This window comes from Podarcis erhardii (genome assembly GCF_964252035.2).
Source record: "Podarcis erhardii genome assembly, chromosome: 1".
In the NCBI taxonomy this organism is placed as follows: domain Eukaryota; kingdom Metazoa; phylum Chordata; class Lepidosauria; order Squamata; family Lacertidae; genus Podarcis; species Podarcis erhardii.
The window spans coordinates 48,528,916-48,550,593 of NC_138497.1; the positions used below are offsets into that span (position 1 = coordinate 48,528,916).

The window sequence follows — 21,678 nt, forward strand, 5'->3', positions numbered from 1 at the left end:
ACCAATCGATTGGTAAACCACCAAGAGAGTAGATAAAAACAAATGCATTTGTGTTGGCTTGCCCTTTACTTGAAGTAGCTTTTCTTTCCATCTCTATTGAGGCCATCACTACTTTACCTTCTGGATAATAGTTAGTACCAACAGTGTAGTAAAATGGAATGGCCATCTATCTGCCTGCCCATAGTTCTGAAGTTGCTAAGGAGAAGACTATGATTTGGAAGCTTCCTCTGATGAGAAATGCTGCTGTACATCTCCACCAGACATTCCTGTCTTCAGCCTGTTCTGTTCCAGTTACATTGGTTATCAATATGCTGTTTTTCACAACTCTATGTGGTATGCATGCATACCACATAGTATGCTCATACCTAGAACTAACTTAGTTGGTCTTTAAAGTGCTACTGGAAGGAATTTTTTTATTTTGTTTAGGCTTACTGGAGTTTTTGAATATTTCACCACTGGCATAGTCCAGAGTCAGGGTGTCCTTGATTTAAGGCAGTTTTACTTGCTGCCAATGAAATAGTGACTAATTTAGTGGAAGGTGCACAGTGGGATAAGGGCAGTGGTGGACTTATGGCCTGTAGCTGTATACAGCTAGTATTTCAAATTCAGTGCAAACAAGCCATTCTCTGGTATATGGAGCTATTCTCTTCTGTTGCTGTTTTTTTCCAGGTGGAATCGGCAGGGTGGTTAATGGTGCATTTATGGTATTGAAAGGTCATCGTTCAATTGTGAATCAGGTCCGATTTAATCCCCACACCTACATGATCTGCTCCTCAGGTGTGGAAAAGATTATTAAGGTGAGCCCTTTTCCTCCGCTTTGCCATGGCTGTTGAGTATCCTCTTCTCAGATCTTAAAGTAAATGAAACTTCTTTTAAATGTGTAAACATTTCCTTGCTCATTCTCTGTGATGCGTGTTCTTAAGCAGAACTGTTGGTTGCTATGATAATGCAGGACTTGTGTTCTTTGCTAGAATGTGCTTCATATTTTTCATTTATTGGGAAATACAAGTTAAGGCAGCCACACAAAGGGTTTCCTTGAGCCAATTATTATAATATTTATTCATACCTTGCTTTTCCCCTTATAGGATTCTAAAGTGGCTTACAGATAAAAACATGACTCACTAAAAACATTTTTAAAAAACCAGTTAAACATCAATAGAATTAAAACTATATACATATATGAAATCTGTTTAGAACATAACAAATAATTGCAATAAAAACCACAAATGAGTTGTCCAAGGCATTTAAGCAGTTGTCTTTTATCAAGAGCAGCAACTGTATTGACGGGAGCATGTCCACTCAAGGAGCCCCTCTTCATAGAGGAGGCTTTTTCAGTGTCCATGGATGAATACATGCCCTTAGAGGCCTTCCCTGACACCTGCAGGGTCCCATCCTCCCACCCCTTCCCTGCTGAAATTTGGCTTGGGAAAATTTAACTTTTGCTCCCCAGCTGCACACTCTGGGTTGGTCACCCTCACTTAAGCTTAGTGGGGAGCCAAAGGGCGTTCCCAGGGCTAAATACTGGCAGGGTGAAGGGAATGAGTCTACATCCATGTGCATAGTTGTGGAATGTACATGGTGCTCCCAATAGTTTCTCCAGTTTGTAAATATGTCCATAGCTGGTGCCTTCTGTTCTGTGGGTAAATAACCCTTAAGATCTGAAACAACACTCAGCTTCTCCAGGTGTTCATGCAAGACACAGTTGTAAGGAGCGATACCTTGATAAATATTTATAAAAATAGTAGATGGTCTGAAATGTTTAATTGCTTGAAACACACTTAGAGGCTACTGCCTGTGCATCAGTGAGGTTATTTTTTTGCTGGGTTGAGATTATCAGAGTTGGGTGCAAACCACAACATTAGCTGTTTTGGGGATGGTACACATACTTGGTTTTGGTTCTGCCACAGAACACATTGGCCGCATTCGCCTTCCTTCAAATCCAGGATTTTACCCATTCTAAACTCTGAACAAACCTGTGAAGTAGCCATTTAGCTGGGAGAGAGGGAGTTTCATGGGTGGAGAGGGGCTTGAAAGTCACTCTTCCTGGTCCAAGTCCCAACTCCCTTGTTGCTGCACCACACTGGCTCCCTGACGTTGAGCTGAACCCTTGAGTAGATCGTCTTGAGCTCTTTTATGTATATACAGGTGCCCTGCAGGCTTAGAAAGCAGGTTCAAGAGGATTTAATTCTACGCCTGCCTGTTCTGTTTTCAACCATCCACTGAAGAGCTTTGTAAATGTCTTTAGGGCAGATGGCGGTAATTGAGGTATATCATGTAAACACTTCAGTCAGTTGCACATTGATTGACTGACTGTAACCCTGCTGGCCATTTACAAGCTGGGGGTCATGGCTGGCCCAAATCCTGCCAGCATGGTCCACTGCCTGTCTGCATAATACAGTACCAAGAATCTATATTCAGTCTGTGTCTCTGGCTTGCTCTTTTAGTTTGCTACTGCTTTCTCACCCTATTCTCCAGATACTAATGCATATTTAAAAAGGGATATATCTGGCAGCAGCACAAGCAAGGATTTTAATTACACAGTGTTGTGTACCATTGAAATGCCTTGCTTCTTGTTTTCAAGACGTCTGCCCTAACTGTATTTACACCAGTTTCTGCCAAACGGGTATACAGTATGCATAGACTTAATTGGTTCAGTTTGAAGCCTCTTGAGAAATCTGGATGTAATAACCAATGAAGCTTTGAATCTTTCCTGGGTGACGGTACTTGGTCTGTTGGATTAATGTATGTATATAAACAGCCCCTGTGTTGCTTTTGTTGCACCTACATTTTTTGTGGGGGGGGGGATAGTGATTCAGTTAAGTGTCTTTTTCAAGAGCTCTCCCAACCTGAAAGGTTGTGGTGCTTGAATGCCTCTGGAAAAGAGAATTCATGTTAGATCATAGGTTCAGCATGTGTATTTGTGAAACATGCCTATCTTTTCTAATGTACAAGCGTAAAACTAATTATGAGGAAGAAATATTGATGTATGTAACTGCCATGCTGGAACTCCAGTTTTTCTGTGCCTTGTTCTCATTTTTGCAAGACAACCTATTTTGGGACAAGAATGGCTCAGCTTCAGATTGTTCGCACCTAAGCTCATATCCTACGATCACACATTGTAGGCCAGCCTTGTGAGCCCCTTATAGACTTTCCCGCCTGTTCAGATCAAAATGTGAGGCCCTGCACTGGAATTTTCACCTGGGTAAGGTTGAATTGGCAGGAACCCAACAGAGCAATTCTTTGCAAGGGCTCCCAATTTTAATAACCCTTCAGAAAGCTGATCTATCTGGTTCCTAAATCCTTAGAGGGGTTGCCAAAACTTGGCCTTGAGAGGAATTTGAGAGGTGGATGAGTTGGTGTGGACAGCTGCTGGTGACTTTTCTGTTTTGGCGTGTTATGAATTAAAGTAAATTTAAAATCCAGCTTTATTTGAATTGTTAGCATGGCTTGATGACAGAGTAATTTTGTGTAAAGTTTTTATGTGGAAGATAGCCTTTGAGAAGAGACTTTAAACTAAATGGAGATTATGAAGCAACGCCATGATTCAGAGAGAACATAATGGTGAGTCAAAGGAGAAGACTGCAGAAGAGCTTACTTGGCAGGCAGATGTTGCTCTGCAAGCGGTAGAAAGGTAGAGTTGTGTACACTATTGAGAGAAACTGACTGAAGTCTGTAGAGGGCTTGACAGCAGGAGGGCAGTGTTGAACTGAATATTGATGGTAGTGGCAACTTGTCAGACTGTGTGGGAGGGAAAGTTGTAAGGTATTGCTGATTTATACTTTAATGAAAATTGAAATGCACTACTATGTAAGAGATGGAAGGTTTTTTCAGCCATGTTTCTATGGAGACAACCATAGAGACAAGCTACTATCTGTCTCTTGCTTTTATAGGATAATTTGATGTAGCACACCTAATTATATACACTTGCAGCAAAATCATAATTTAGCCTACCTGAACACAGCATAAAATATCTTGCTGGCATGTGACTTAACCTGACATCTCTGAAAGGTCACCTTCCTGCATGTAAAAGGAGTCTGAGGCTTTCCTGGCAACTGCAGGTGATGATAAAAAAGGTTGCTCCTTTGAAGGGCTTTGCTTACTTCTCAACTTCTATCCCAACTCTAAAATCTTCCCAAAGAGTAGCTGTGTTCATCTCTTGCAACAAAAAACAATCAGTCTTGTGTCTCTTGTGTCTCTTGTGTCTCCTTCAATACGAATGCATATATCGTGACATAAGCTTTCAGGGACTCAAGCCCACTTGTCAGATGCATGAAGTGAAATCTTAGTTGGCAGGTAAACAAAGGAGAAAATGGTAAGGTGGGAGTCATGTCTATCTTGTTACATTCTTTGGTAGTAAGTGCCTTTACAAGGATTTCTTCTGCAAAGTGATGTTTTTAGGATTCAGGTTTTCAAAGTGGGTGTGGGGACTAGGCTTGAGGATGGTATGAAAGAATGGAGTGAGGGAAGGGTGTGAAGTTCCTGACTTTATTTTCAAATAATTGAAGGGGAAATTCAATAGCCATTAAATTTTCTCCCTTTTGATTACTGCCTAACCTGTTCTTTGGTTTTGATATTATCTTTCTAACCCAAACTTTTCTACAGATGCATGAGAACTAATGACTTGTATGTACCGTATTTTTCGCTCTATAACACGCACCTGACCATAACACGCACATAGTTTTTAGAGGAGGAAAACAAGAAAAAAATATTCTAAACGAAACAGTGGATATATTATTTTTGTGGTTCATGCTGTGGCCACAGACATGTGATCTGACGGTGAGTTTGGGGTAGCCCAATGCAAAAATCCTGAGGATCCATGTGGATCCATGCTTTGTAACCACGTTTTTGCGCCATTGCGACCCCATGAAACAGTGGGTGCGTGTGTTTTTTGGTGCAGGCTGTAGCCATGGATATGCTATGTGATCTGATGGTGAATTTGGGGTGACCTAGTGCAAAAATCCTGAGGATCCATGTGGATCCGTGCTTTGTAACCACGTTTTAAGTGGGGAGGGAAGGAAAAGAACTCAAGGGACAAGGAGCTCGCGTGGGGGGGGTGTGGAGAAGGATGCTGCTGATAATGCAGGAGAGGCTCCTCTCCAGCTTTGCTCCTTTAGAACAAGCAGGCTCTGCGTCTCTCCCTCCTCCCCGGCAAGGAAACCATGATAGTAACCACTCTGAGACAAATCAAGAAAAATTGCGACCAACACTCTCCCCCAACAAGCGCAGTGAGGTCAAAACACACACACAGGCAGAGAGGGAACTGGCCCTAAAGTCGCAGGGCGCTGGGGGAGTGAACGGGAAGCAAGAGAAGGAGAAGGAGCCCTCACACACACACAGACACACAGAGTGTCAATTCTAAAGTCGGAGGGACAGCGCAGGGAGAGTGAATGCGAAGCAGGAGGAGGAGAAGGAGCCCTCTCTCTCACGCACACAGACACAGAGTGTCAATTCTAAAGTCGGAGGGAGAGTGCAGGGGCGCAGGGAGAGCGAAGGGGAAGCAGGAGGAGGAGAACAATAGCTCAAGCACACACACACACACAGCCCCTACAGTGGCTAATCCAAAATCGGACAGCAAAAAACTGCAGGCAGGGACAGAGAGTACGGGGTTGTTTTAAAGCAGCCAACCCCGCTCTGCTTCTCTCCCTCCTCCTGGCTAGGCTGGCTGAAAAGCTTCGCTGCTACTTAGCAGATCAGTGGGGAGGAGAGAGGAATATAGAGGACGGGGTTTTTTTAAAGCAGCCAAGCCCGCTCTGCTTCTCTCCCTCCTCCCCAGCTCAGCTCGCTGACAGGAGCCGCTTACACCTGCTTTGCTGTTTCAAAGCAAGCCACGGACTGCTCACAACTGCAGCAGATTCCCCCGCCATCTGTAGGCATTCGCTCCATAACACGCACAGACATTTCCCCTTACTTTCTAGGAGGAAAAATCTGCGTGTTATGGAGCGAAATTTACGGTATTTTTTTTTCCTTACTGACATTTGGAATCTCCCCAGATTCCACATTCATGTTGTGATCCAATGGGTATTCCTTGCAGGTCTTCCTCAAAGTTGAACTATTCCATTATTATGCAGAATTAAAATAGGAACAACCTCCGCGTGTCTGTACTTTTTGTTCTGGGGGAAGTAATTTGAGGGAGGCATTTCTGAATTCAGCTACTTACTGAACTGGTTCCTTTAAAGGACTGTTAAGAGGACCTATCAGGACTCAGCAGCACTAAACAACTATCACCCAGTCACAAATATCCCCTTCTTGGTGATTAAAAGCATGGTGGTGGTCCAGCTTTAAGCCTGTGCGAAGGAAGCTGAGCATCTGGACCCATTTCATTCTGGCTCCAGGCCTCTTCATTGTACTGAAACTGCTTTGGGTGCCTTGGCTGATGACTTTTGTTGAGAGAGAAGGGGAATGCAACCCTGTGCATTCTCTTTGACTTCTCTGACTTTTGGTAGTGATGACTATGGAATTCTTCTGGACTGACTGGGGGGGGGACACCATTTTACTGGGGTTATGTTCCTACCTCCAGGGTCAGTTCCAGAAAGGAGCAATTGGGGGAGGGCTGTTACTTGACACCCTGGGAATTGACCTGTGGAATTCTGCAGGGGTCCATTCTATTGTCCATCCTGTTGTTTACTTGGCCTGGCCCCTTGGGGTGAAATGCTGATAATAAATAGCAGAACTAAAATAAGATAAATATGTAGAGTACGTCTCTCGAAGGCCCCAACCCACAACTTAGGTGAGGGCTAGATGAAGGTGGGGAGGTAGGGCCTGCTACAGAAGGGCTGGCAAGCAATTAATTTTTTTAAGAAGCGGATTAGGATAAATGGGCATTACCTCCAAGCCCTACTATGCTGTTTACCTCCCATGTGCATAGATTTGCTAGCAAAAGAGGATGGATCATGTCTGCTGTTGGTGATTAAATGAGCATAGATGTACACTAACAGGCATGATCATCCTCTTTTGCAAGCACAGCCTTCTGCCTGGGAGGTGAATGGTGTCAGGTGGTTCTGATCATCTGTGCTAATTCAACCATATAATTGTCTTTTAGTGCTAGCCTAGGTGTATTTTTAAGAAATACTTGGTAGGACAGCAAAATTCAAAGCACCCCCATCAGCCTCATAGGCATACATCATTGGAAATGGCTGCACTGCTGTTATCATGGCATTTGAGTATAGGGGAACCAATAATAACAACAACAACTGCTATTTTATTACTTCTACCCCACCCATCTGACTGGGTTGCCCCAATCACTCTGGACATCTTCCAGCAAAATATAAAAGCACTGTAAGACACCAAACATTATAGATGTTCAGCTTACCTTGTGCAGCCCTCCACAACTGCTGAACCATGCAACTTATTGAAACACCACAACACGGCTCTAAAACAAGCTCTAGCTTTAGTTTCCTGGGAAACAAATGCCTTCCTTACTGCCTAGACTTTTATTCAGAAAGCAACCTAGTATTCTTACCACCTCCTTTCTCTCTCCCCGCCCCCCCCCCACTTGTAAACACCTATTAGATAAAAATAGAGTTCTGCAGTCTGGTGTTCATTTCATTTCAAGCTGGAAGCATTTTATGAGTTGTGAATCCTCAAGTGTAGGTGGGGAGACATTTTGCACGTGAAATGGAACATCTTTGTGAAACTGAGTAAAAAGAATGGTTCTTTAAGATCAGCTACACCAATAGTCTTGCAAAATGATATAGGTATATCAGTAGACTGCTGAAAAGCCTTAAAATAGCAACCGGGTGATATATATAAAGCAACACTTCTTTTTATTCTTTTTACAGATCTGGAGTCCTTACCGGCAGCCTGGTTGCACAGGAGATCTGGATGGTAAAATCGAGGATGATTCCCGTTGTCTGTACACACATGAAGAGTACATTAGTCTTGTGCTAAACAGTGGCAGTGGCCTGTCTCATGACTATGCCAATCAGTCAGTCCAAGAGGATCCACGGATGATGGCCTTTTTTGACTCCTTGGTCCGTCGAGAGATTGAGGGATGGAGCTCTGATTCCGACAGTGACCTTAGTGAAAGCACAATTCTGCAGCTCCATGCCGGAGTAAGTGAGCGTTCAGGGTATAGTGAGTCTGAGTCCTCCACATCTCTGCATCACTCCCCACCTCACATGACGGAAGAATCTGATGAAGCTGCCTATAACATGGGAACCTTGAGATCTACCGAATCTCCACCAGCCAGAGAAGCTGTGGCTTCTCGCCAGCAACGTTTGTCTGCACTGAGGAGGTACCAAGACAAGCGTCTCTTGGCTCTTTCTAATGAGTCTGATTCTGATGAAAATACTTGCGAGACGGAGCTGGATGCTGACCTCTTCCCGAGGCCCAGGTCCCCAAGTCCCGAAGAGAATGACTCAAGCAGCTCCAGCAGCAGCAGCAGCACAGAAGATGACGAGGAACTGAATGAGCGCCGTGCCTCAACCCGGCAACGCAACGCACTAAGGCGCAGGCAGAAGCCACAAAAGGAAGAAAGGACTAATGCAAATGCCAGCACAGAAAACGCAAGTACCTACTTAGGCGAAGACCTCTATGATTATCCCCAGATCAAAGTGGATGACCTCTCTCCTTCTCCAGCCTCATCTCCCGAAAGGAGTACTGCAAATACTGAGGTCCGCAAAGAGAAGGTCTCTCCTTGCTCAGAAAGTGAATCTGTAGACAGGAAGATCTACAAAGCTTTCAGGTGGCTCCACTATTCTTATATGTCTTATGCGGCTAACAAAGATGGCGAAACTTCGCATGGAGGTGGTGAAAGTGAAGGGAGACCCGGAACAAGCAGAAAAACCCAAACTGGGCAGGATCCCTCTACTGAAAACCGCAACAAGGAAACCTTCAAGGAACGTAGCTCGGCAGAAAATTCTAGAAATGGTCAAGATCATGAATGTGATAATCAGCGGCAGCTGGAGGATCAAGAGAATGTCACCCAAGGGAACGGAAACAGTGGGACTGTGGAGCATTCATTTGAGATGAAGAAGCTCAATGGAAAAGCCACATGCAAAGGCCGAAGTAGTTGCACTGAAGAGCCACGCAGCCAGCCTGCCGGATTTGTGGAGCAGAAAAGTAACCAGAATTGTCAACCTGCACCCAGCCACAACCCACTGGTTGTCTCGAAGGATTCATTTTCCACCGCTGCCACCTGTAGTGGATCTGGAAATTACTCTAGAAACCCAACAGATGACAATGAGGACAGGAACACGGACAATTCCTGTGCAAACCACAATAATGGTCACTTGCACCCTCGCTCTTCTTACCTTAGTAACGGACAGAGTTTTGGAGAGCAGGAGGCTGTGGCTCAAGGAAGACAATTACACTTAAATGCTGATAATGGCAGCCTTGTGCAGACATGCACATCCTTGCACAAGGAATGCAGCCTGTCTGCAACAGACTCTCCCAGTCACACCGTGAGCACGAAAGAGGAAGCTGCCGAGTTGCATCTTCCGGGCAGTGATGGCTCGCAGATCCGTGGGCGACAGAAAAGGCATAGAACAGAGTTTGAAGACACAGATTCTGAGAAGTCTTCCTCAGAAAAGAAGTTTAAAACACACACAGCCTGGGTTTGAAATGTCACATTTCCAGTTCTCCATTCCATTCTCCAGTGGGTCTATTTTAAATTGCCAGGGGCTATGTTGTATAAAAAAATCTAATCAACCTTTAAAATGAGACTGAGTATAGTGTACCCTTACAAGGTTCTGTTCAAGTAAATCCTTATTCAGACAGTTGACTTATTCTCGTGTGATGTGTGGTGTTTGTTCAGCTAGCTACCTAACGTGGCTATTGTAAATCTTACTCTTCTGAAAAGAATTATTTGCGTGTTGATACTGTGGGTTTTATAGTCTCATTGACTTGAGTGATAGGCAACTGACATCTATGACTGATGCTTGCGGGGTGTTTTTCTGCACATGAAAATGGGAGCAAATTGGGTGCAGCCTTCTAACCCTCTCCCATGCTTCTGAAGTCTTAAATTAGAATGACTGTTTGATTTGGTGGAAGCATTCTCATGGTTTATGTATGTAAAGTAACATCACACAGCTGTTTGTACTTAAAGTAATCCAATTACTCATTCAAGAGGCAGGAGATGGTTTTGTTTGAAACTGTTAAGGTAGTATCCAGAATGACCTTGCTCTTTTTCCTTCTTCTAAAGTTAAGCCTCTCCTACCACAAAGTATCCATATTTGTCATTGGATTAGAATGTAGATTCCACTCCAATTGAAATTCACTAGAGGTATAATCTGGAAGCACTGCTGTACTTCCCATGGCTTCATTTGCTGTCCCTAAACTATTACCTGATTTACAAAATAACTTGCAGGAAAGCTACACGAAATCTTGTATGTAGCTACAACTCTTGTGTCTGCATGATACTGGTGATACAGTCCAGGAAAGATGGTTAGTGTAACTCAGAGGAGAAAAATGCATATTGATGTACCTAACAAGCTAACTGTGAGCGTAAACTGAATCTTGAGACCCGGTTCTCTCTTCTTTTCTTTTCCTTTTTTAAAATAATTGATCTTCTTTGGAACAGTAGGCTGACTTTAGAGACCCTGGTTTTACGAGTCCTGCACTACTGTTCAAAAGGTGCAGATTGATGTATGGTTTCCAATTAAACAAATATTTTTGTGTGTATTGACTATCTTGTTTTTTATGGTAAACCATAACATTAGTATATATTTTTGTAATACAATAGTTATATACTGGAGAGGGGATGGCCTTGCAGTTCAACACTTGACACTGGTAAATTCTTCTGGGATTCCAAGTAAACAGAAATGTTAATCAGCCAATTTTCGTATGTTACCTGCCGAGTTTTTAATAATGGTGGCTGGCACAACCATACTCAACTGGGGTGGGGGATGGGGGGAGGGGTTCCCCTAGATGCTGTTACGATTTGTGCTCTGCTTTTGGATGGCTTGCCTGTCCCTTCCCACCTTACAAAGTAGGTTGGTAGGTGCCAGCCCTACTGCTGTGTCCTTTAGTGTTAGCTGGAGCTCTTTTCCTCTTAACACTTCACTGCTTGTAGCGTGTCTTAATGGTAGATTTTGGAAAGTCAAATATGGACTAAGAAGGAGGGGTGGGATGGGAAGATTTTCAGTAGGAGTCCTACTCCGCACATGTTTAAGATCTCTTCCCTTTGGTCTCTTCCTGATTTTTGTACATATTGAGCCATTTATGAAATGGGGACCTATACAAATGTGAAGGAACTAATCAACTTTATACCACAAAACAAACAGCCATCTACTTTGCAGCCTAGTTCTATGCATCTTTAGTCAGAAACAAGCTCCACTGAGTACATCTGGACTTAGTGTTGCATCTAACAAGGGCATCCCATTTAGATAAAGACTTCTGTGCTTCCCCTCTCATGCTCCCCAAATATGCTCTGGTGGTACCTCAATACTGAAGAGCAGATTGGGCAAGGGAGGGGAAGGTTTGTTGGGCAAGCAGAAGTCCTTGCAACAACAGGACCACTTTATTGGATACTGCCCTTAGTCCCACATGTTTGTGTAGGATTGCCGGCATAGTTTGCTGCACAAGTTTTATGATGGCTATGTGAAATATTGTACTGAAGTGACTTACCCAGGGCTTTCCAAATGTAAGTACATGGAGCTTCATTCAAGAGGCCCACAAAAGCTCTCTTAAAAATACAATTAAAAACCATACAGCACCTGGCACGGCACATTACAATTACTACAATAGGTGGTGGTGGGGAATCATTAAGTGGCACCAGTACCCTTAGCAATATTCAAGTTGGGGGGGGGGGAGAGTTTGTGAACACTGTCTTAAAAAATAAAAATAAAAATAAAATGCTAAGCATTGTGGCGGAGCCTCACTAGCGCTGAAACTGCTTGAGCCTTCTCTTGGAATTTGAGGAGTTCTCCACGTTCCTTGGATCATCGCTTGCTATGGGATTCTTCCAGTAGAAGCGTCCTACATTGCCGGGTCAGTGTTTTAGAACCAAACCAAAAATGGCAGAATAAGGTGCCCTGTTGTGTAGTACTTTGCACAATTTTCCTTTGTGTATATTGTATGCTACTGTGTCAATGGCTAAAGGGTGGGGGCAGTCATTAATTTTTGGGGCCTTTTTAATGATGAATGAAAAGGAAAGTGTGTCTCTTGAATCTATTAACTGGTGCTTGGCTTTTCATGCAAAGGGTCTTCTGTAATACACAGCTGCTCAACTAAGCTCTACAGCCCTGGTTTTGGAAGCGTTGCTTTATGGCTAAGCTTTTACTGGGGAAAGGGAAGGGGGCCACCTTCATGAAATGAAAAAGGGGATTTCAGAAGAACTGGAAGACGAGGTAAAGGAGATGGAAGAAAATATACTGCCCAAGGGAGAAGTGGAAGCATGAAAGGGCAGAGTGGATATGCTTCAAGTCGAATGACTTGATCTCCTTTACAAATAAATAATTAATATTAATCTGATTGTGGTGTAGTGAGTGTGTAAGTGCATTGAGGAGGGAGTTTCTCCATCGCAAAGATTTGGAAAAAAAACAAATGCTTATGGTTTTGCAATTGGAAAGCATTGTGCAATAGCATAATAGTTAGCAGATAGATTTTCCTCTCCTGTCACTGTAACTTGAAAGCACAAACCTTGGGGTAAAACGTTTGTGTGTGTTTTGTAACTTGAACTCATTCATTCTGTAGTTTGGAGCTTTGCAGCTCTTCCCCCTCCCCCTCCACATTTTATCACTTAAACTATTCTCTACAGGCACATAAGTTGGTACTCAAAACAGGTGGAGTTGCAGAGCAGCAGCTCCCAAACCCAACCAAGTCAACAAAGACTTTTCCTTAAGGACTATGTTGTCTTGACTGTTTCTCCTCCACCTCTTATTCCTCATTCGAAGACCTTACAGTAAGGTTCCAAAATTTCATTGACTTGTATCTCCCCAGTAATTTTAAAGGAAATGGGAACAAGCTTTGCCATTTAAAAAGCCAGGAAACTACTGAATTTTTTACTTGGAATATAAAATCATGGGTGGTTATGAATCATGTTGACCAGAATTTCTATGGTAAAAGGTCACATGGCCCCAATTGCTAGGACTATAGCACCACCATGCCCATAGATGAGAAATCCCTTCTATCATTTGGCCAGTGAATATTGGGAGACATAACACTGAACCAGCTTAATCATTGGTTTGACAGAACACAGCAGTTCTTACATTAAAAAACAAACAAAAGCATGACTGCAAGCTTTAACTTTGTTGTTGTTTAGTCGTGTCCGACTCTTCGTGACCCCATGGACCAGAGCACGTCAGGCACTCCTGTTTTCCACTGCCTCCTGCAGTTAGGTCAGACTCATGTTTGTAGCTTCGAGAACACTGTCCAACCAACTCGTCCTCTGTCGTCCCCTTCGCCTTGTGCCCTCAATCTTTCCCAACATCAGGGTCTTTTCCAGGGAGTCTTCTCTTCTCATGAGGTGGCCAAAGTATTGGAGCCTCAGCTTCACAATCTGTCCTTCCAGTGAGCACTCAGGGCTGATTTCCTTAAGAATGGATGCATTTGATCTTCTTGCAGTCCATGGGACTCTCAAGAGTCTCCTCCAGCACCATAATTCAAAAGCATCAATTCTTCGGCCATCAGCCTTCTTTATGGTCCAGCTCTCACTTCCATACATCACTACTGGGAAAACCATGGCTTTAACTGTATGGACCTTTGTTGGCAAGGTGATGTCTCTGCTTTTTTAGATGCTGTCTAGGTTTGCCATCGCCTTTCTCCCAAGGAGCAGGCGTCTTTTAATTTCGTGACTGCTGTCACCATCCGCAGTGATCATGGAGCCCAAGAAAGTAAAATCTCTCACTGCCCCTTCTATTTGCCAGGAGGTGATGGGCCCAGTGGCCATGATCTTCGTTTTTTTGATGTTGAGCTTCAGACCATATTTTGCGCTCTCCTCTTTCACCCTCATTAAAAGGTTCTTTAATTCCTCTTCACTTTCTGCCATCAAGGTTGTGTCATCTGCATATCTGAGGTTGTTGATATTTCTTCCGGCGATCTTAATTCCGGTTTGGGATTCATCCAGCCCAGCCTTTCGCATGATGAATTCTGCATATAAGTTAAATAAGCAGGGAGACAATATACAGCCTTGCCATACTTCTTTCCCAATTTTGAACCAATCCGTTGTTCCATATCCAGTTCTAACTGTAGCTTCTTGTCCCACATAGAGATTTCTCAGGAGACAGATGAGGTGATCAGGCACTCCTATTTCTTTAAGAACTTGCCATAGTTTGCTGTGATCGACACAGTCAAAGGCTTTTGCATAGTCAATGAAGCAGAAGTAGATGTCTTTCTGGCTTTAACTTACAGCTGCACTGATGGACCAAATCTGCAATTGATTTAAAGAAGGGTATATTTTTAATAACTGCAGAGTAGTTGTGTATGTGTTGGCTAGTTTGGCTCTGTTATGTTTCTCCTTATGGGGAACGAAGGATAATATTGCAGATGGCCTTACCTTCCAATCATAAGTAGCAGCTTTCTGGAATTAAATTCTTTTACTACTTTCAATGTTCTCAAAGACACCTTTATATTTTGGTCATAGGTATGCTTGAACACCAGATAACTTTTAATCTAACTGCAGATAGCTCTAGTTTGTGTAAAAATAGATTAAAAATATGCAATGTTAACTGCTGCAGAAATATTCAGCAACCATCTGTGATCGATCCAGGGCTCATTTTAGCCATGTGAAAGAAAATACCTTCAGCAAAACTTTTATGGCTATTGTACAGATGGTTTGAGAGACTTGTTGCAAAACCTAAAATAATAACATAGCTCTCCAAGTTACCTACTTGCACTGTAAATGAGAACCTCTGTTAACCTAAGATGCTGTAGAAGCATGACATCCTTAATTCTGCTGCAACATAGTTGTGGCTACGTCAAAGTTGTGAGGAATTAAAGAATGCATCTTAGTGCAACTTGCCAATTTAAGGTTGGCCTAAGCCAACTTAGACATATTGTATTCAATAGGGCATGTTCAAGCCATCCGCAAGGTTGTCACTAGCAATTCATTTGTAGAAGGGCTTTTAAAGAGTTTGAGAGGCCCACTCCTCAAGTCCAAAGACAATTGCCATCAACTGTAATCATGACCATCGTAAATTTGCCTTTGGGAAGGCTAGTTACTGTTCCTCTATGAACTGTTTTTAGTTCTGGGACCTGACTGTAGTGTACCAGACATTGCTTGGTATTCTCCATTTCTCCACTATTAAAACGGCACCCTTCAAGAAACCTGCTTTATTTGATTTTCAGCTAACATCATTACAGAGGAAAGAGAATGATGGGCTTGCATTGTGCAAAGTATGTCCTTCCAATTTCTCCTCACAGTAACCTTGTGAAGCAGGCCAGTGCCACTACAATTTGATATAGATGGAAATGAGCTGAAAATTAGTGACTTGACTAAGGAGTTTGTGGAATAACCAAGTAGAAATGAGTATGTGTTGCCCCAGCATAGACAGAAAAATAGGCAAGATGAATAAACCTTTCCAAGTATCCTACTTGCATATAGGTACAACTTGGGCCTAAATTTGTTTTCAATTTGAAATAAATAGATCAAGAGTTGTTATGCAGCCAAACTGGTCTGCAGTCCACTAGGTTTAACTTAACAGACTTGTGCTGGCTAGAGGCTTATGGCAGCATTAACATCTGAAGAGACAGATTCCTCCATATGTTCTTATTTGTTTCTGGAACTTAAAAATGACCCAGCCATGTGTTTGGGGTGAAGCGTGTGCTAAATTTTCTTTCACTCCAAGAGCTAAATTAATTTCGTGCCAAGTTCTGCTCTTGAAAGCAAGAAAATCAACTCAGCCATAGTGTAGGGGTGTGTGGGTTTTCCCCTCTATTCTGAAGAACACAATGATTGGCTTCAAGATTGGAAATCTCTGCTGAAGGCTATATTTTATGGTTTGAATCTAAAGTCACTTTGTAGCTGAAATTTGCTGAACTGTTGTGGTCTCACTGCAACTGTAATCCTAATTTCAAAAGGTGGAATAAATTCAATTTCTGGCAACATGCCATTAGGCCGTGCCCTTCTAAATAAAATTTCACCAACAGTCAACAGTCCCTGAAAAAAGTCTTGGCTTCATACTTTTTTCTCAGTGAATGTCAATAAATGGTCATCATTTGACATCTGCTCTGCATAATAATAATATTTTTTTAAAAATTCTAACCGCCCTTCATCCAAGAATCACAGGCCAGCTTACAACATAAAATCACAAAAATACATACCATAGGAACAAACAAAACTAATAGCCCCTCCACAGCTCAAAAGGCCATAGATTGTTTAATTAGTAAGTACAGTAAGACCTTTGAATGGAATGAAGTTTAAGAGATATATTAACCCTCCTGCATGTGGTTAGTAAAATCACTCTTGTATCTAATAGTGGACCCAGACACAGTTCTACTTCTAATGTGATTCTGATTTTAGCCTGGCCAGTTCCTGGGAAAGGGACTCGACAAGAAACCCTATAACTCTCAACTAGAGAGAGTGCAAGGTCCACCATTGCAAACAGCTACCATTAGCCACACCATGCCAGCTATTTGATTAAGTCAGCTAGGTGCATTCATCGTTACAAGATATTTTGCAATGCTAATTAAACTTCTAAGGTAGGACTGGAGGACCTGTAGTTCTTCAAGAGTTGTTGGATTCCCAAATCCCATCATCCCTGACTGCTGGACATCTGAAGTCCAATTACATCAGTGGGGTGGGGGGTGGGGCACAGATTCCCCTTAAGGAATAACTTGGAGCAGGGTGGTTAGTAACTGGAATTTCAAATTTATTTATTTTTAAATAAAAAACTATATCCTACACAGAATAGAAGACAACCATGGTATTTCATGTCCTTTTCCACCTACCCCCCTCCCCCGCCTGCCCTGCTATGATTAACATATCTTCTCGAACAGACCTGCTTTCTTTCCCATCTGGAAACATTATGGCAAAGACTGACAATTGGTTCAGCATGTCTTACTAATCAGATTTCAGTGGCACTCTTCTACTGACCAGCTTTTGGAATTGATATGGTACAAAAGCCTTCCCCAAAAGTGACAATTTTAAACGTTTTACTCCCAAGTTGTCCCAAGTTGGGTTTCCAGAGTCTTCAGCTGTCCTTGTGTGCTGTTTTTGTCATGGCTATGGCAGCTGAAATCCTTGCCTTGATACCTTTGGAAAGAATGTAAGCACCAACCGTACTTGTGCACTAAGTTAAAGCATGTGTGAAAGCTTTACAACTTATTTAGAGTACCTTGCAGAGTTCAGGAGCCCTATATCTTTTTACATCAGACTTGATAAAAGGGCCTTTATGTTTAGAAAGCTTGCCTGTTAATATTGCACAGCCAGGCTACCAGACTTTAATATAATTCCCAAGGCGTCTTGAATAATAACGGCCTCTCTGGGTGTCTTGGTTTGGATTGAGAGACGAAAAGGAGAGCACACAGGAACAAGTGTCTCTGGTGCACAAACCAAAGCCAAAAACATCTATCTCTGATTTGCTGGAAATTTAGATGTCCCTTACCATGAGCCAGCCAAGGACTGGAACTGAGCCACAACTGTGTAAGTACTCCTGAGAAACATGTTGAAGCCACTATAATAGATAAAACATGGAATGGCAGAACTGATTTGAAGTCTGCAGATCGACATCATTTATTATTTTTGGCTGATGAACAAGCAGTGTCATTAAATATGCATAGAATTTAGTGAAAGACTTTTAACATGTCTGCCTTCTCAGTCTGTGCACTAGTTGCTCATGAGATATAACCTACGTTAGTCAACTGAGGCTGTTGGTTGGATATGCTCAGTACATAACTTAGTTTGCATTTCAGTTATACATAGTAGTAATACCCCACTTGCTTTGGACTAGTGTTTCTCCATGCAGCATCAAAAAGAGAATTAACACTTCAGACATTTTTGTTTCACCTGACTGCCACTGTCCCACAGGCCCTTTATACATGGCCCCAAAAGAGGAAACAAGTCTCACACTTGTGTGTGAAAGAGGACAAAGCTGGGCCATGCCTTTGACTAAATAGATGCATGTGCTCATCTACATGAGCAGATACTATAATTTAATTTAACTACAATCCATTTCTCCACAGCAGGAGAAGAGTGTGAGCAGGTGCCAGCACAGAATCCTATACAAATGCTAACTGTTCAACGCCTCTGGTCTCCCTTCTTTGTCTTGAAAACTGGCACAAACTAGACAACCCTTCTATAGAGGACTGCCCTCTGTGAAGTAGGAAATATGGCCACCCTACTAGCTTTTAGTTCCTTCATCAGTTGAAGGTTTGTTTGCAGAAGAAGCAGGAGCCACGCAATGACAAAGGGTGAAGCATTCTCTGCTTACGAACACTCTTCTCTTATTTCAACTGTACAAAAGTTGAGATCCAGTCCAAACGAAAGCAAGCTTAATGGTCAGGATTTGGCCCAGGGCCCTCCCATTCTTGATCCCTAGTCTATGGCCTCTTGCTTAGAGCACATTCATTACCATGTCTGCTCAGGTCCTATTGAATTCACTGGGGTTTACTTCCAGGTAGGGATGGGGTAGGTGGCCAATTCAGTTCACATTTAAAGGTGAATCGAATATCAAATTCAAAATTTCCAAAACCATGCAAAAACCAAAACACACAGTTATCCTTTGAAATTTGCACTCCTCTGAATTTTGTGATTTAGTTCTCCAACCAATTTTTACCAAAAAATACAAATATTAGGGGGAAGTGTGCATAAAAATATGTTGGTGAAAATTATATACCAAAATGCATTTTATTGGGGAAAACTTGCAAAAATGTGTACATTACAAAAAAGTGTCTATTAGAACAATTTCACACTGAAATGCTGATGAATTTTCATGAGGGTTTTTTAAAAAAGTTTTCTAATTACCGCAGAAATGAGAAACTGAGAGAACCAAAATCGACAAATCTTCTCATCCTTACTTTCAGGTAAGTGGTGTTAGGATTGCAGCCTGAGTCCACTAAATGGGTAGATGAACATTAGGGTGCAAGAAAGAAAGAGGCCACAACATTTTCTACAAGTATTTGGAAGAAGAACGACTTCTCTTCTGTGGCAGACCTAGTTGTGTTAGGATTTTAGACATTCTTTTGGGCTGGAGATAGATTTTAGACATTCTTTGGACTAGAGATAGTTGCAGCCTCTTTCCCCAGTTTTTAAAAATCACATGCAATCTCCTGCTTGCAGGTCAGCAGCAGTGATAAAAACCCACCATCTGGTCATGTCTGAAGTAAATATTTAAGAAAACTAAATGCTATATATCATTAACTGGGCTGAGAACTTGCACAACCAAATTTAATCTAGGTACCTCAAAGAGAGCCAGCATTTGAAGATCCATCTCATTAGTACCTTTGGTGAACTGAATCAGGTTCCATTTCATTTTTGTGTCTATCACGATGTAGGAATTGATTAGACTAGCTAGGAAAGCTGTCACTGTGCAAACAAAGAAATGGGCTGAACTGGCACAAGTACAGGATATGTGAAAATGCACTGCACCGTTCAATTACATTAGCAAAGAAAGCAAACTTGCAAGAGCTGCGATTTTTTGACAGCACTCTAGCATACCCCTATGCACCTTTCCCTGGATATAAATTATCTTATTTCATCAAATTTATATCTTCAGTGCAGGAATATGCTTGAATGAAATTCTTTTCCTCTCGCACAGCTGATTACACATTATTTAAACTATTTCAAAATATACTCGGGCAAGGATGCAATATACCAGACCCACATTTTAAAAGCAGATGCAACCCCCTCTTATATCAAGTTTGGTCCTGACTGCCATGACATTAAGCAGTTGGCTGGCTCTTGTATTTTGGTTTGCTAAATAGCAGCCAAGGGGCTTGATCCAGATTGCTGCTGTTTAAGAACCAGAAAGATGCATTGCTAACGGGGTGTTCCAGATCATAGCCTGCATGTGTACAATGCACTGCAGAAGGTATAAGAGTATGGATGCAGGGGCGGAGGAAGGGGTGCGGTGGAAGCGGTCCACCCCAGGTGTTACCACTGAGGGGGGTACAAAATGCTGGCCGGCACTCATTGCGGGGCCTGCAGTGCACCTGAGCCACTTGTCTCTCCTGGGAGTGATGTGGTGGCTTGGGCGCCCACAGGCTCCGCGCTGCCCCAAATGGTCCACCCACTGCCTCCTCTCCCAGCTGTAGGGCAGCTGAGTGGGAGCAGACAGGCAGACTCCAAGGCCCTGCGGAGCATCCTGCCCCAGCTGGCCCTGCCCCCGCCCAGGTGCCCGATCAACTTGCTCCGCCACGGCATGGATGACCAGACACAGGAGAGAGGAGCCACTGCTGGTACCTCAGCTAGTGGAAGGCTCTCCGTGTCACAGTAGCCAGTTGGGTGTGTTAGATCAGCAAGCACTCACAAACTACAAAGGAAACTTTTTTTAATTGCAAAACTGCTCTAGAGATTGGTGGGAGAGTGGGACAGATGTAAAATTTGGGCAGGGTAGTTGGCATGTCTCTTACCTTTAGACATCCTGCCTGCTGTGGGCAGTGGAGAAGGGATGCCAGCATTAAGAGCTTTAGACTCCCTAAGCACTTAATAGATTTTGGTGCACCCATACCTACCTACTTACTTACCTACCTACCTCTCTCTATGACACTTTACCAGTTACCAGATTCTTATTTTGTTGTATTTCCAAGATTAAAGCATATTATTTTATTTTATTGTGTGTGTATGTATTTTTCTTTTATTGTGGGAGCCTTCTTTGTGGAACTTGGTTCAGCTACACCATATGATTCAAGGTAAATCCAGCACTAGAAAATTTCTGTGGTACCCCCTTTCCCTTGATGCCCTAAGCATGTGCTTATTTTGCTTAATGGTTAATCCAGCCCATATCAGCGCTGATTTCAGGTAAGGTGGTGCTGATTTCCATCAGTATCTTATTGAAATTGCGTGAGATCTTGCAGAGCGCGTGAGATCTCATGTGATTTCAGCAAGCTCTCACCCAAAATTGGCACTGGTGCCAACACTCCTTCTATGCCACCAGAGGAGGTAGCAGGGCCGGTGGCACAAACAGCAGCAGTGGCAGGGTCACACTTCCTGTTGTGCCTCAAGTGGTGAAACAGGACAGGCCATCCCTGTTTACCTTTGTACAATAGGCTACATTCCAGTCACATAAAAGCCAGAGGTTTCTTTACACTGCTCCCCAGTGTGGATGTACTGTGCAAGATTAACTGTCCTCTATTGGTGAATATCCATCAAAAATGTTTCAGACTGGAAGCAAAAATGTTCATTTCTGCAGTTTTGAGCAGTTTAAGTGCTTCATTTGTTGTGCACTAGTTTAATGGCTGGCTGTTGCAGTGTATTTTTTTTCATGAAGCCAGAAGGATGACATAAAATGTCTTTGATTTTAAAGCAACCATGACAGAAGGCCTCCAGTTAGCCTCTCAGGTTTTCTTCTAGACATAACGTGCTCCTGAGGAGTGTATGTGTGCAGGGCTTGCTTCTGTGCAGACTGGATGGAATGCCGACAGCTTCAGTATTAAAAACATGACTAAATAGAAGAAACATTTGCTGTTCATTAAGCAAGTCCATAAAAGTGTTCACTACGAGAAGGGAGCCAGCATTTCTGCTTTCATTGTTTGAGGGTGGAGGAAGGAGCGTCTTGGATCAAGAAAGGAGTTCTTCTCTGTCACTTTTATCGCTTGGCACAGTCTCTGGTTTGTCTGCATCCAAATTGAAATGAAAAACAG

At 42.8% G+C, this 21,678-nt stretch overlaps 1 protein-coding gene and 1 long non-coding RNA gene across 4 annotated transcripts in view; both read left to right on the plus strand.

The window, feature by feature from the left end:
* DCAF5 (DDB1 and CUL4 associated factor 5) overlaps nt 1-10,620 on the plus strand; it is a 43,454-nt gene extending 32,834 nt beyond the window's left edge. For all 3 annotated transcript variants that reach the window (XM_081881483.1, XM_081881484.1, XM_081881485.1), the window contains exons 8-9: nt 670-797; nt 7,779-10,620. In XM_081881483.1, the coding sequence (XP_081737609.1) occupies nt 670-797; nt 7,779-9,560 (1,910 nt within the window). In that variant the 3' untranslated portion in view covers nt 9,561-10,620. The remainder of the gene's footprint in view (nt 1-669; nt 798-7,778) is intronic.
* Nucleotides 10,621-11,762: 1,142 nt separating this feature from the next.
* Nucleotides 11,763-16,030, plus strand: LOC309351271. The gene is made up of 2 exons (XR_014160774.1): nt 11,763-13,192; nt 14,290-16,030. It is a non-coding gene; the product is annotated as an uncharacterized lncRNA (long non-coding RNA).
* Nucleotides 16,031-21,678: the final 5,648 nt, after the last annotated feature.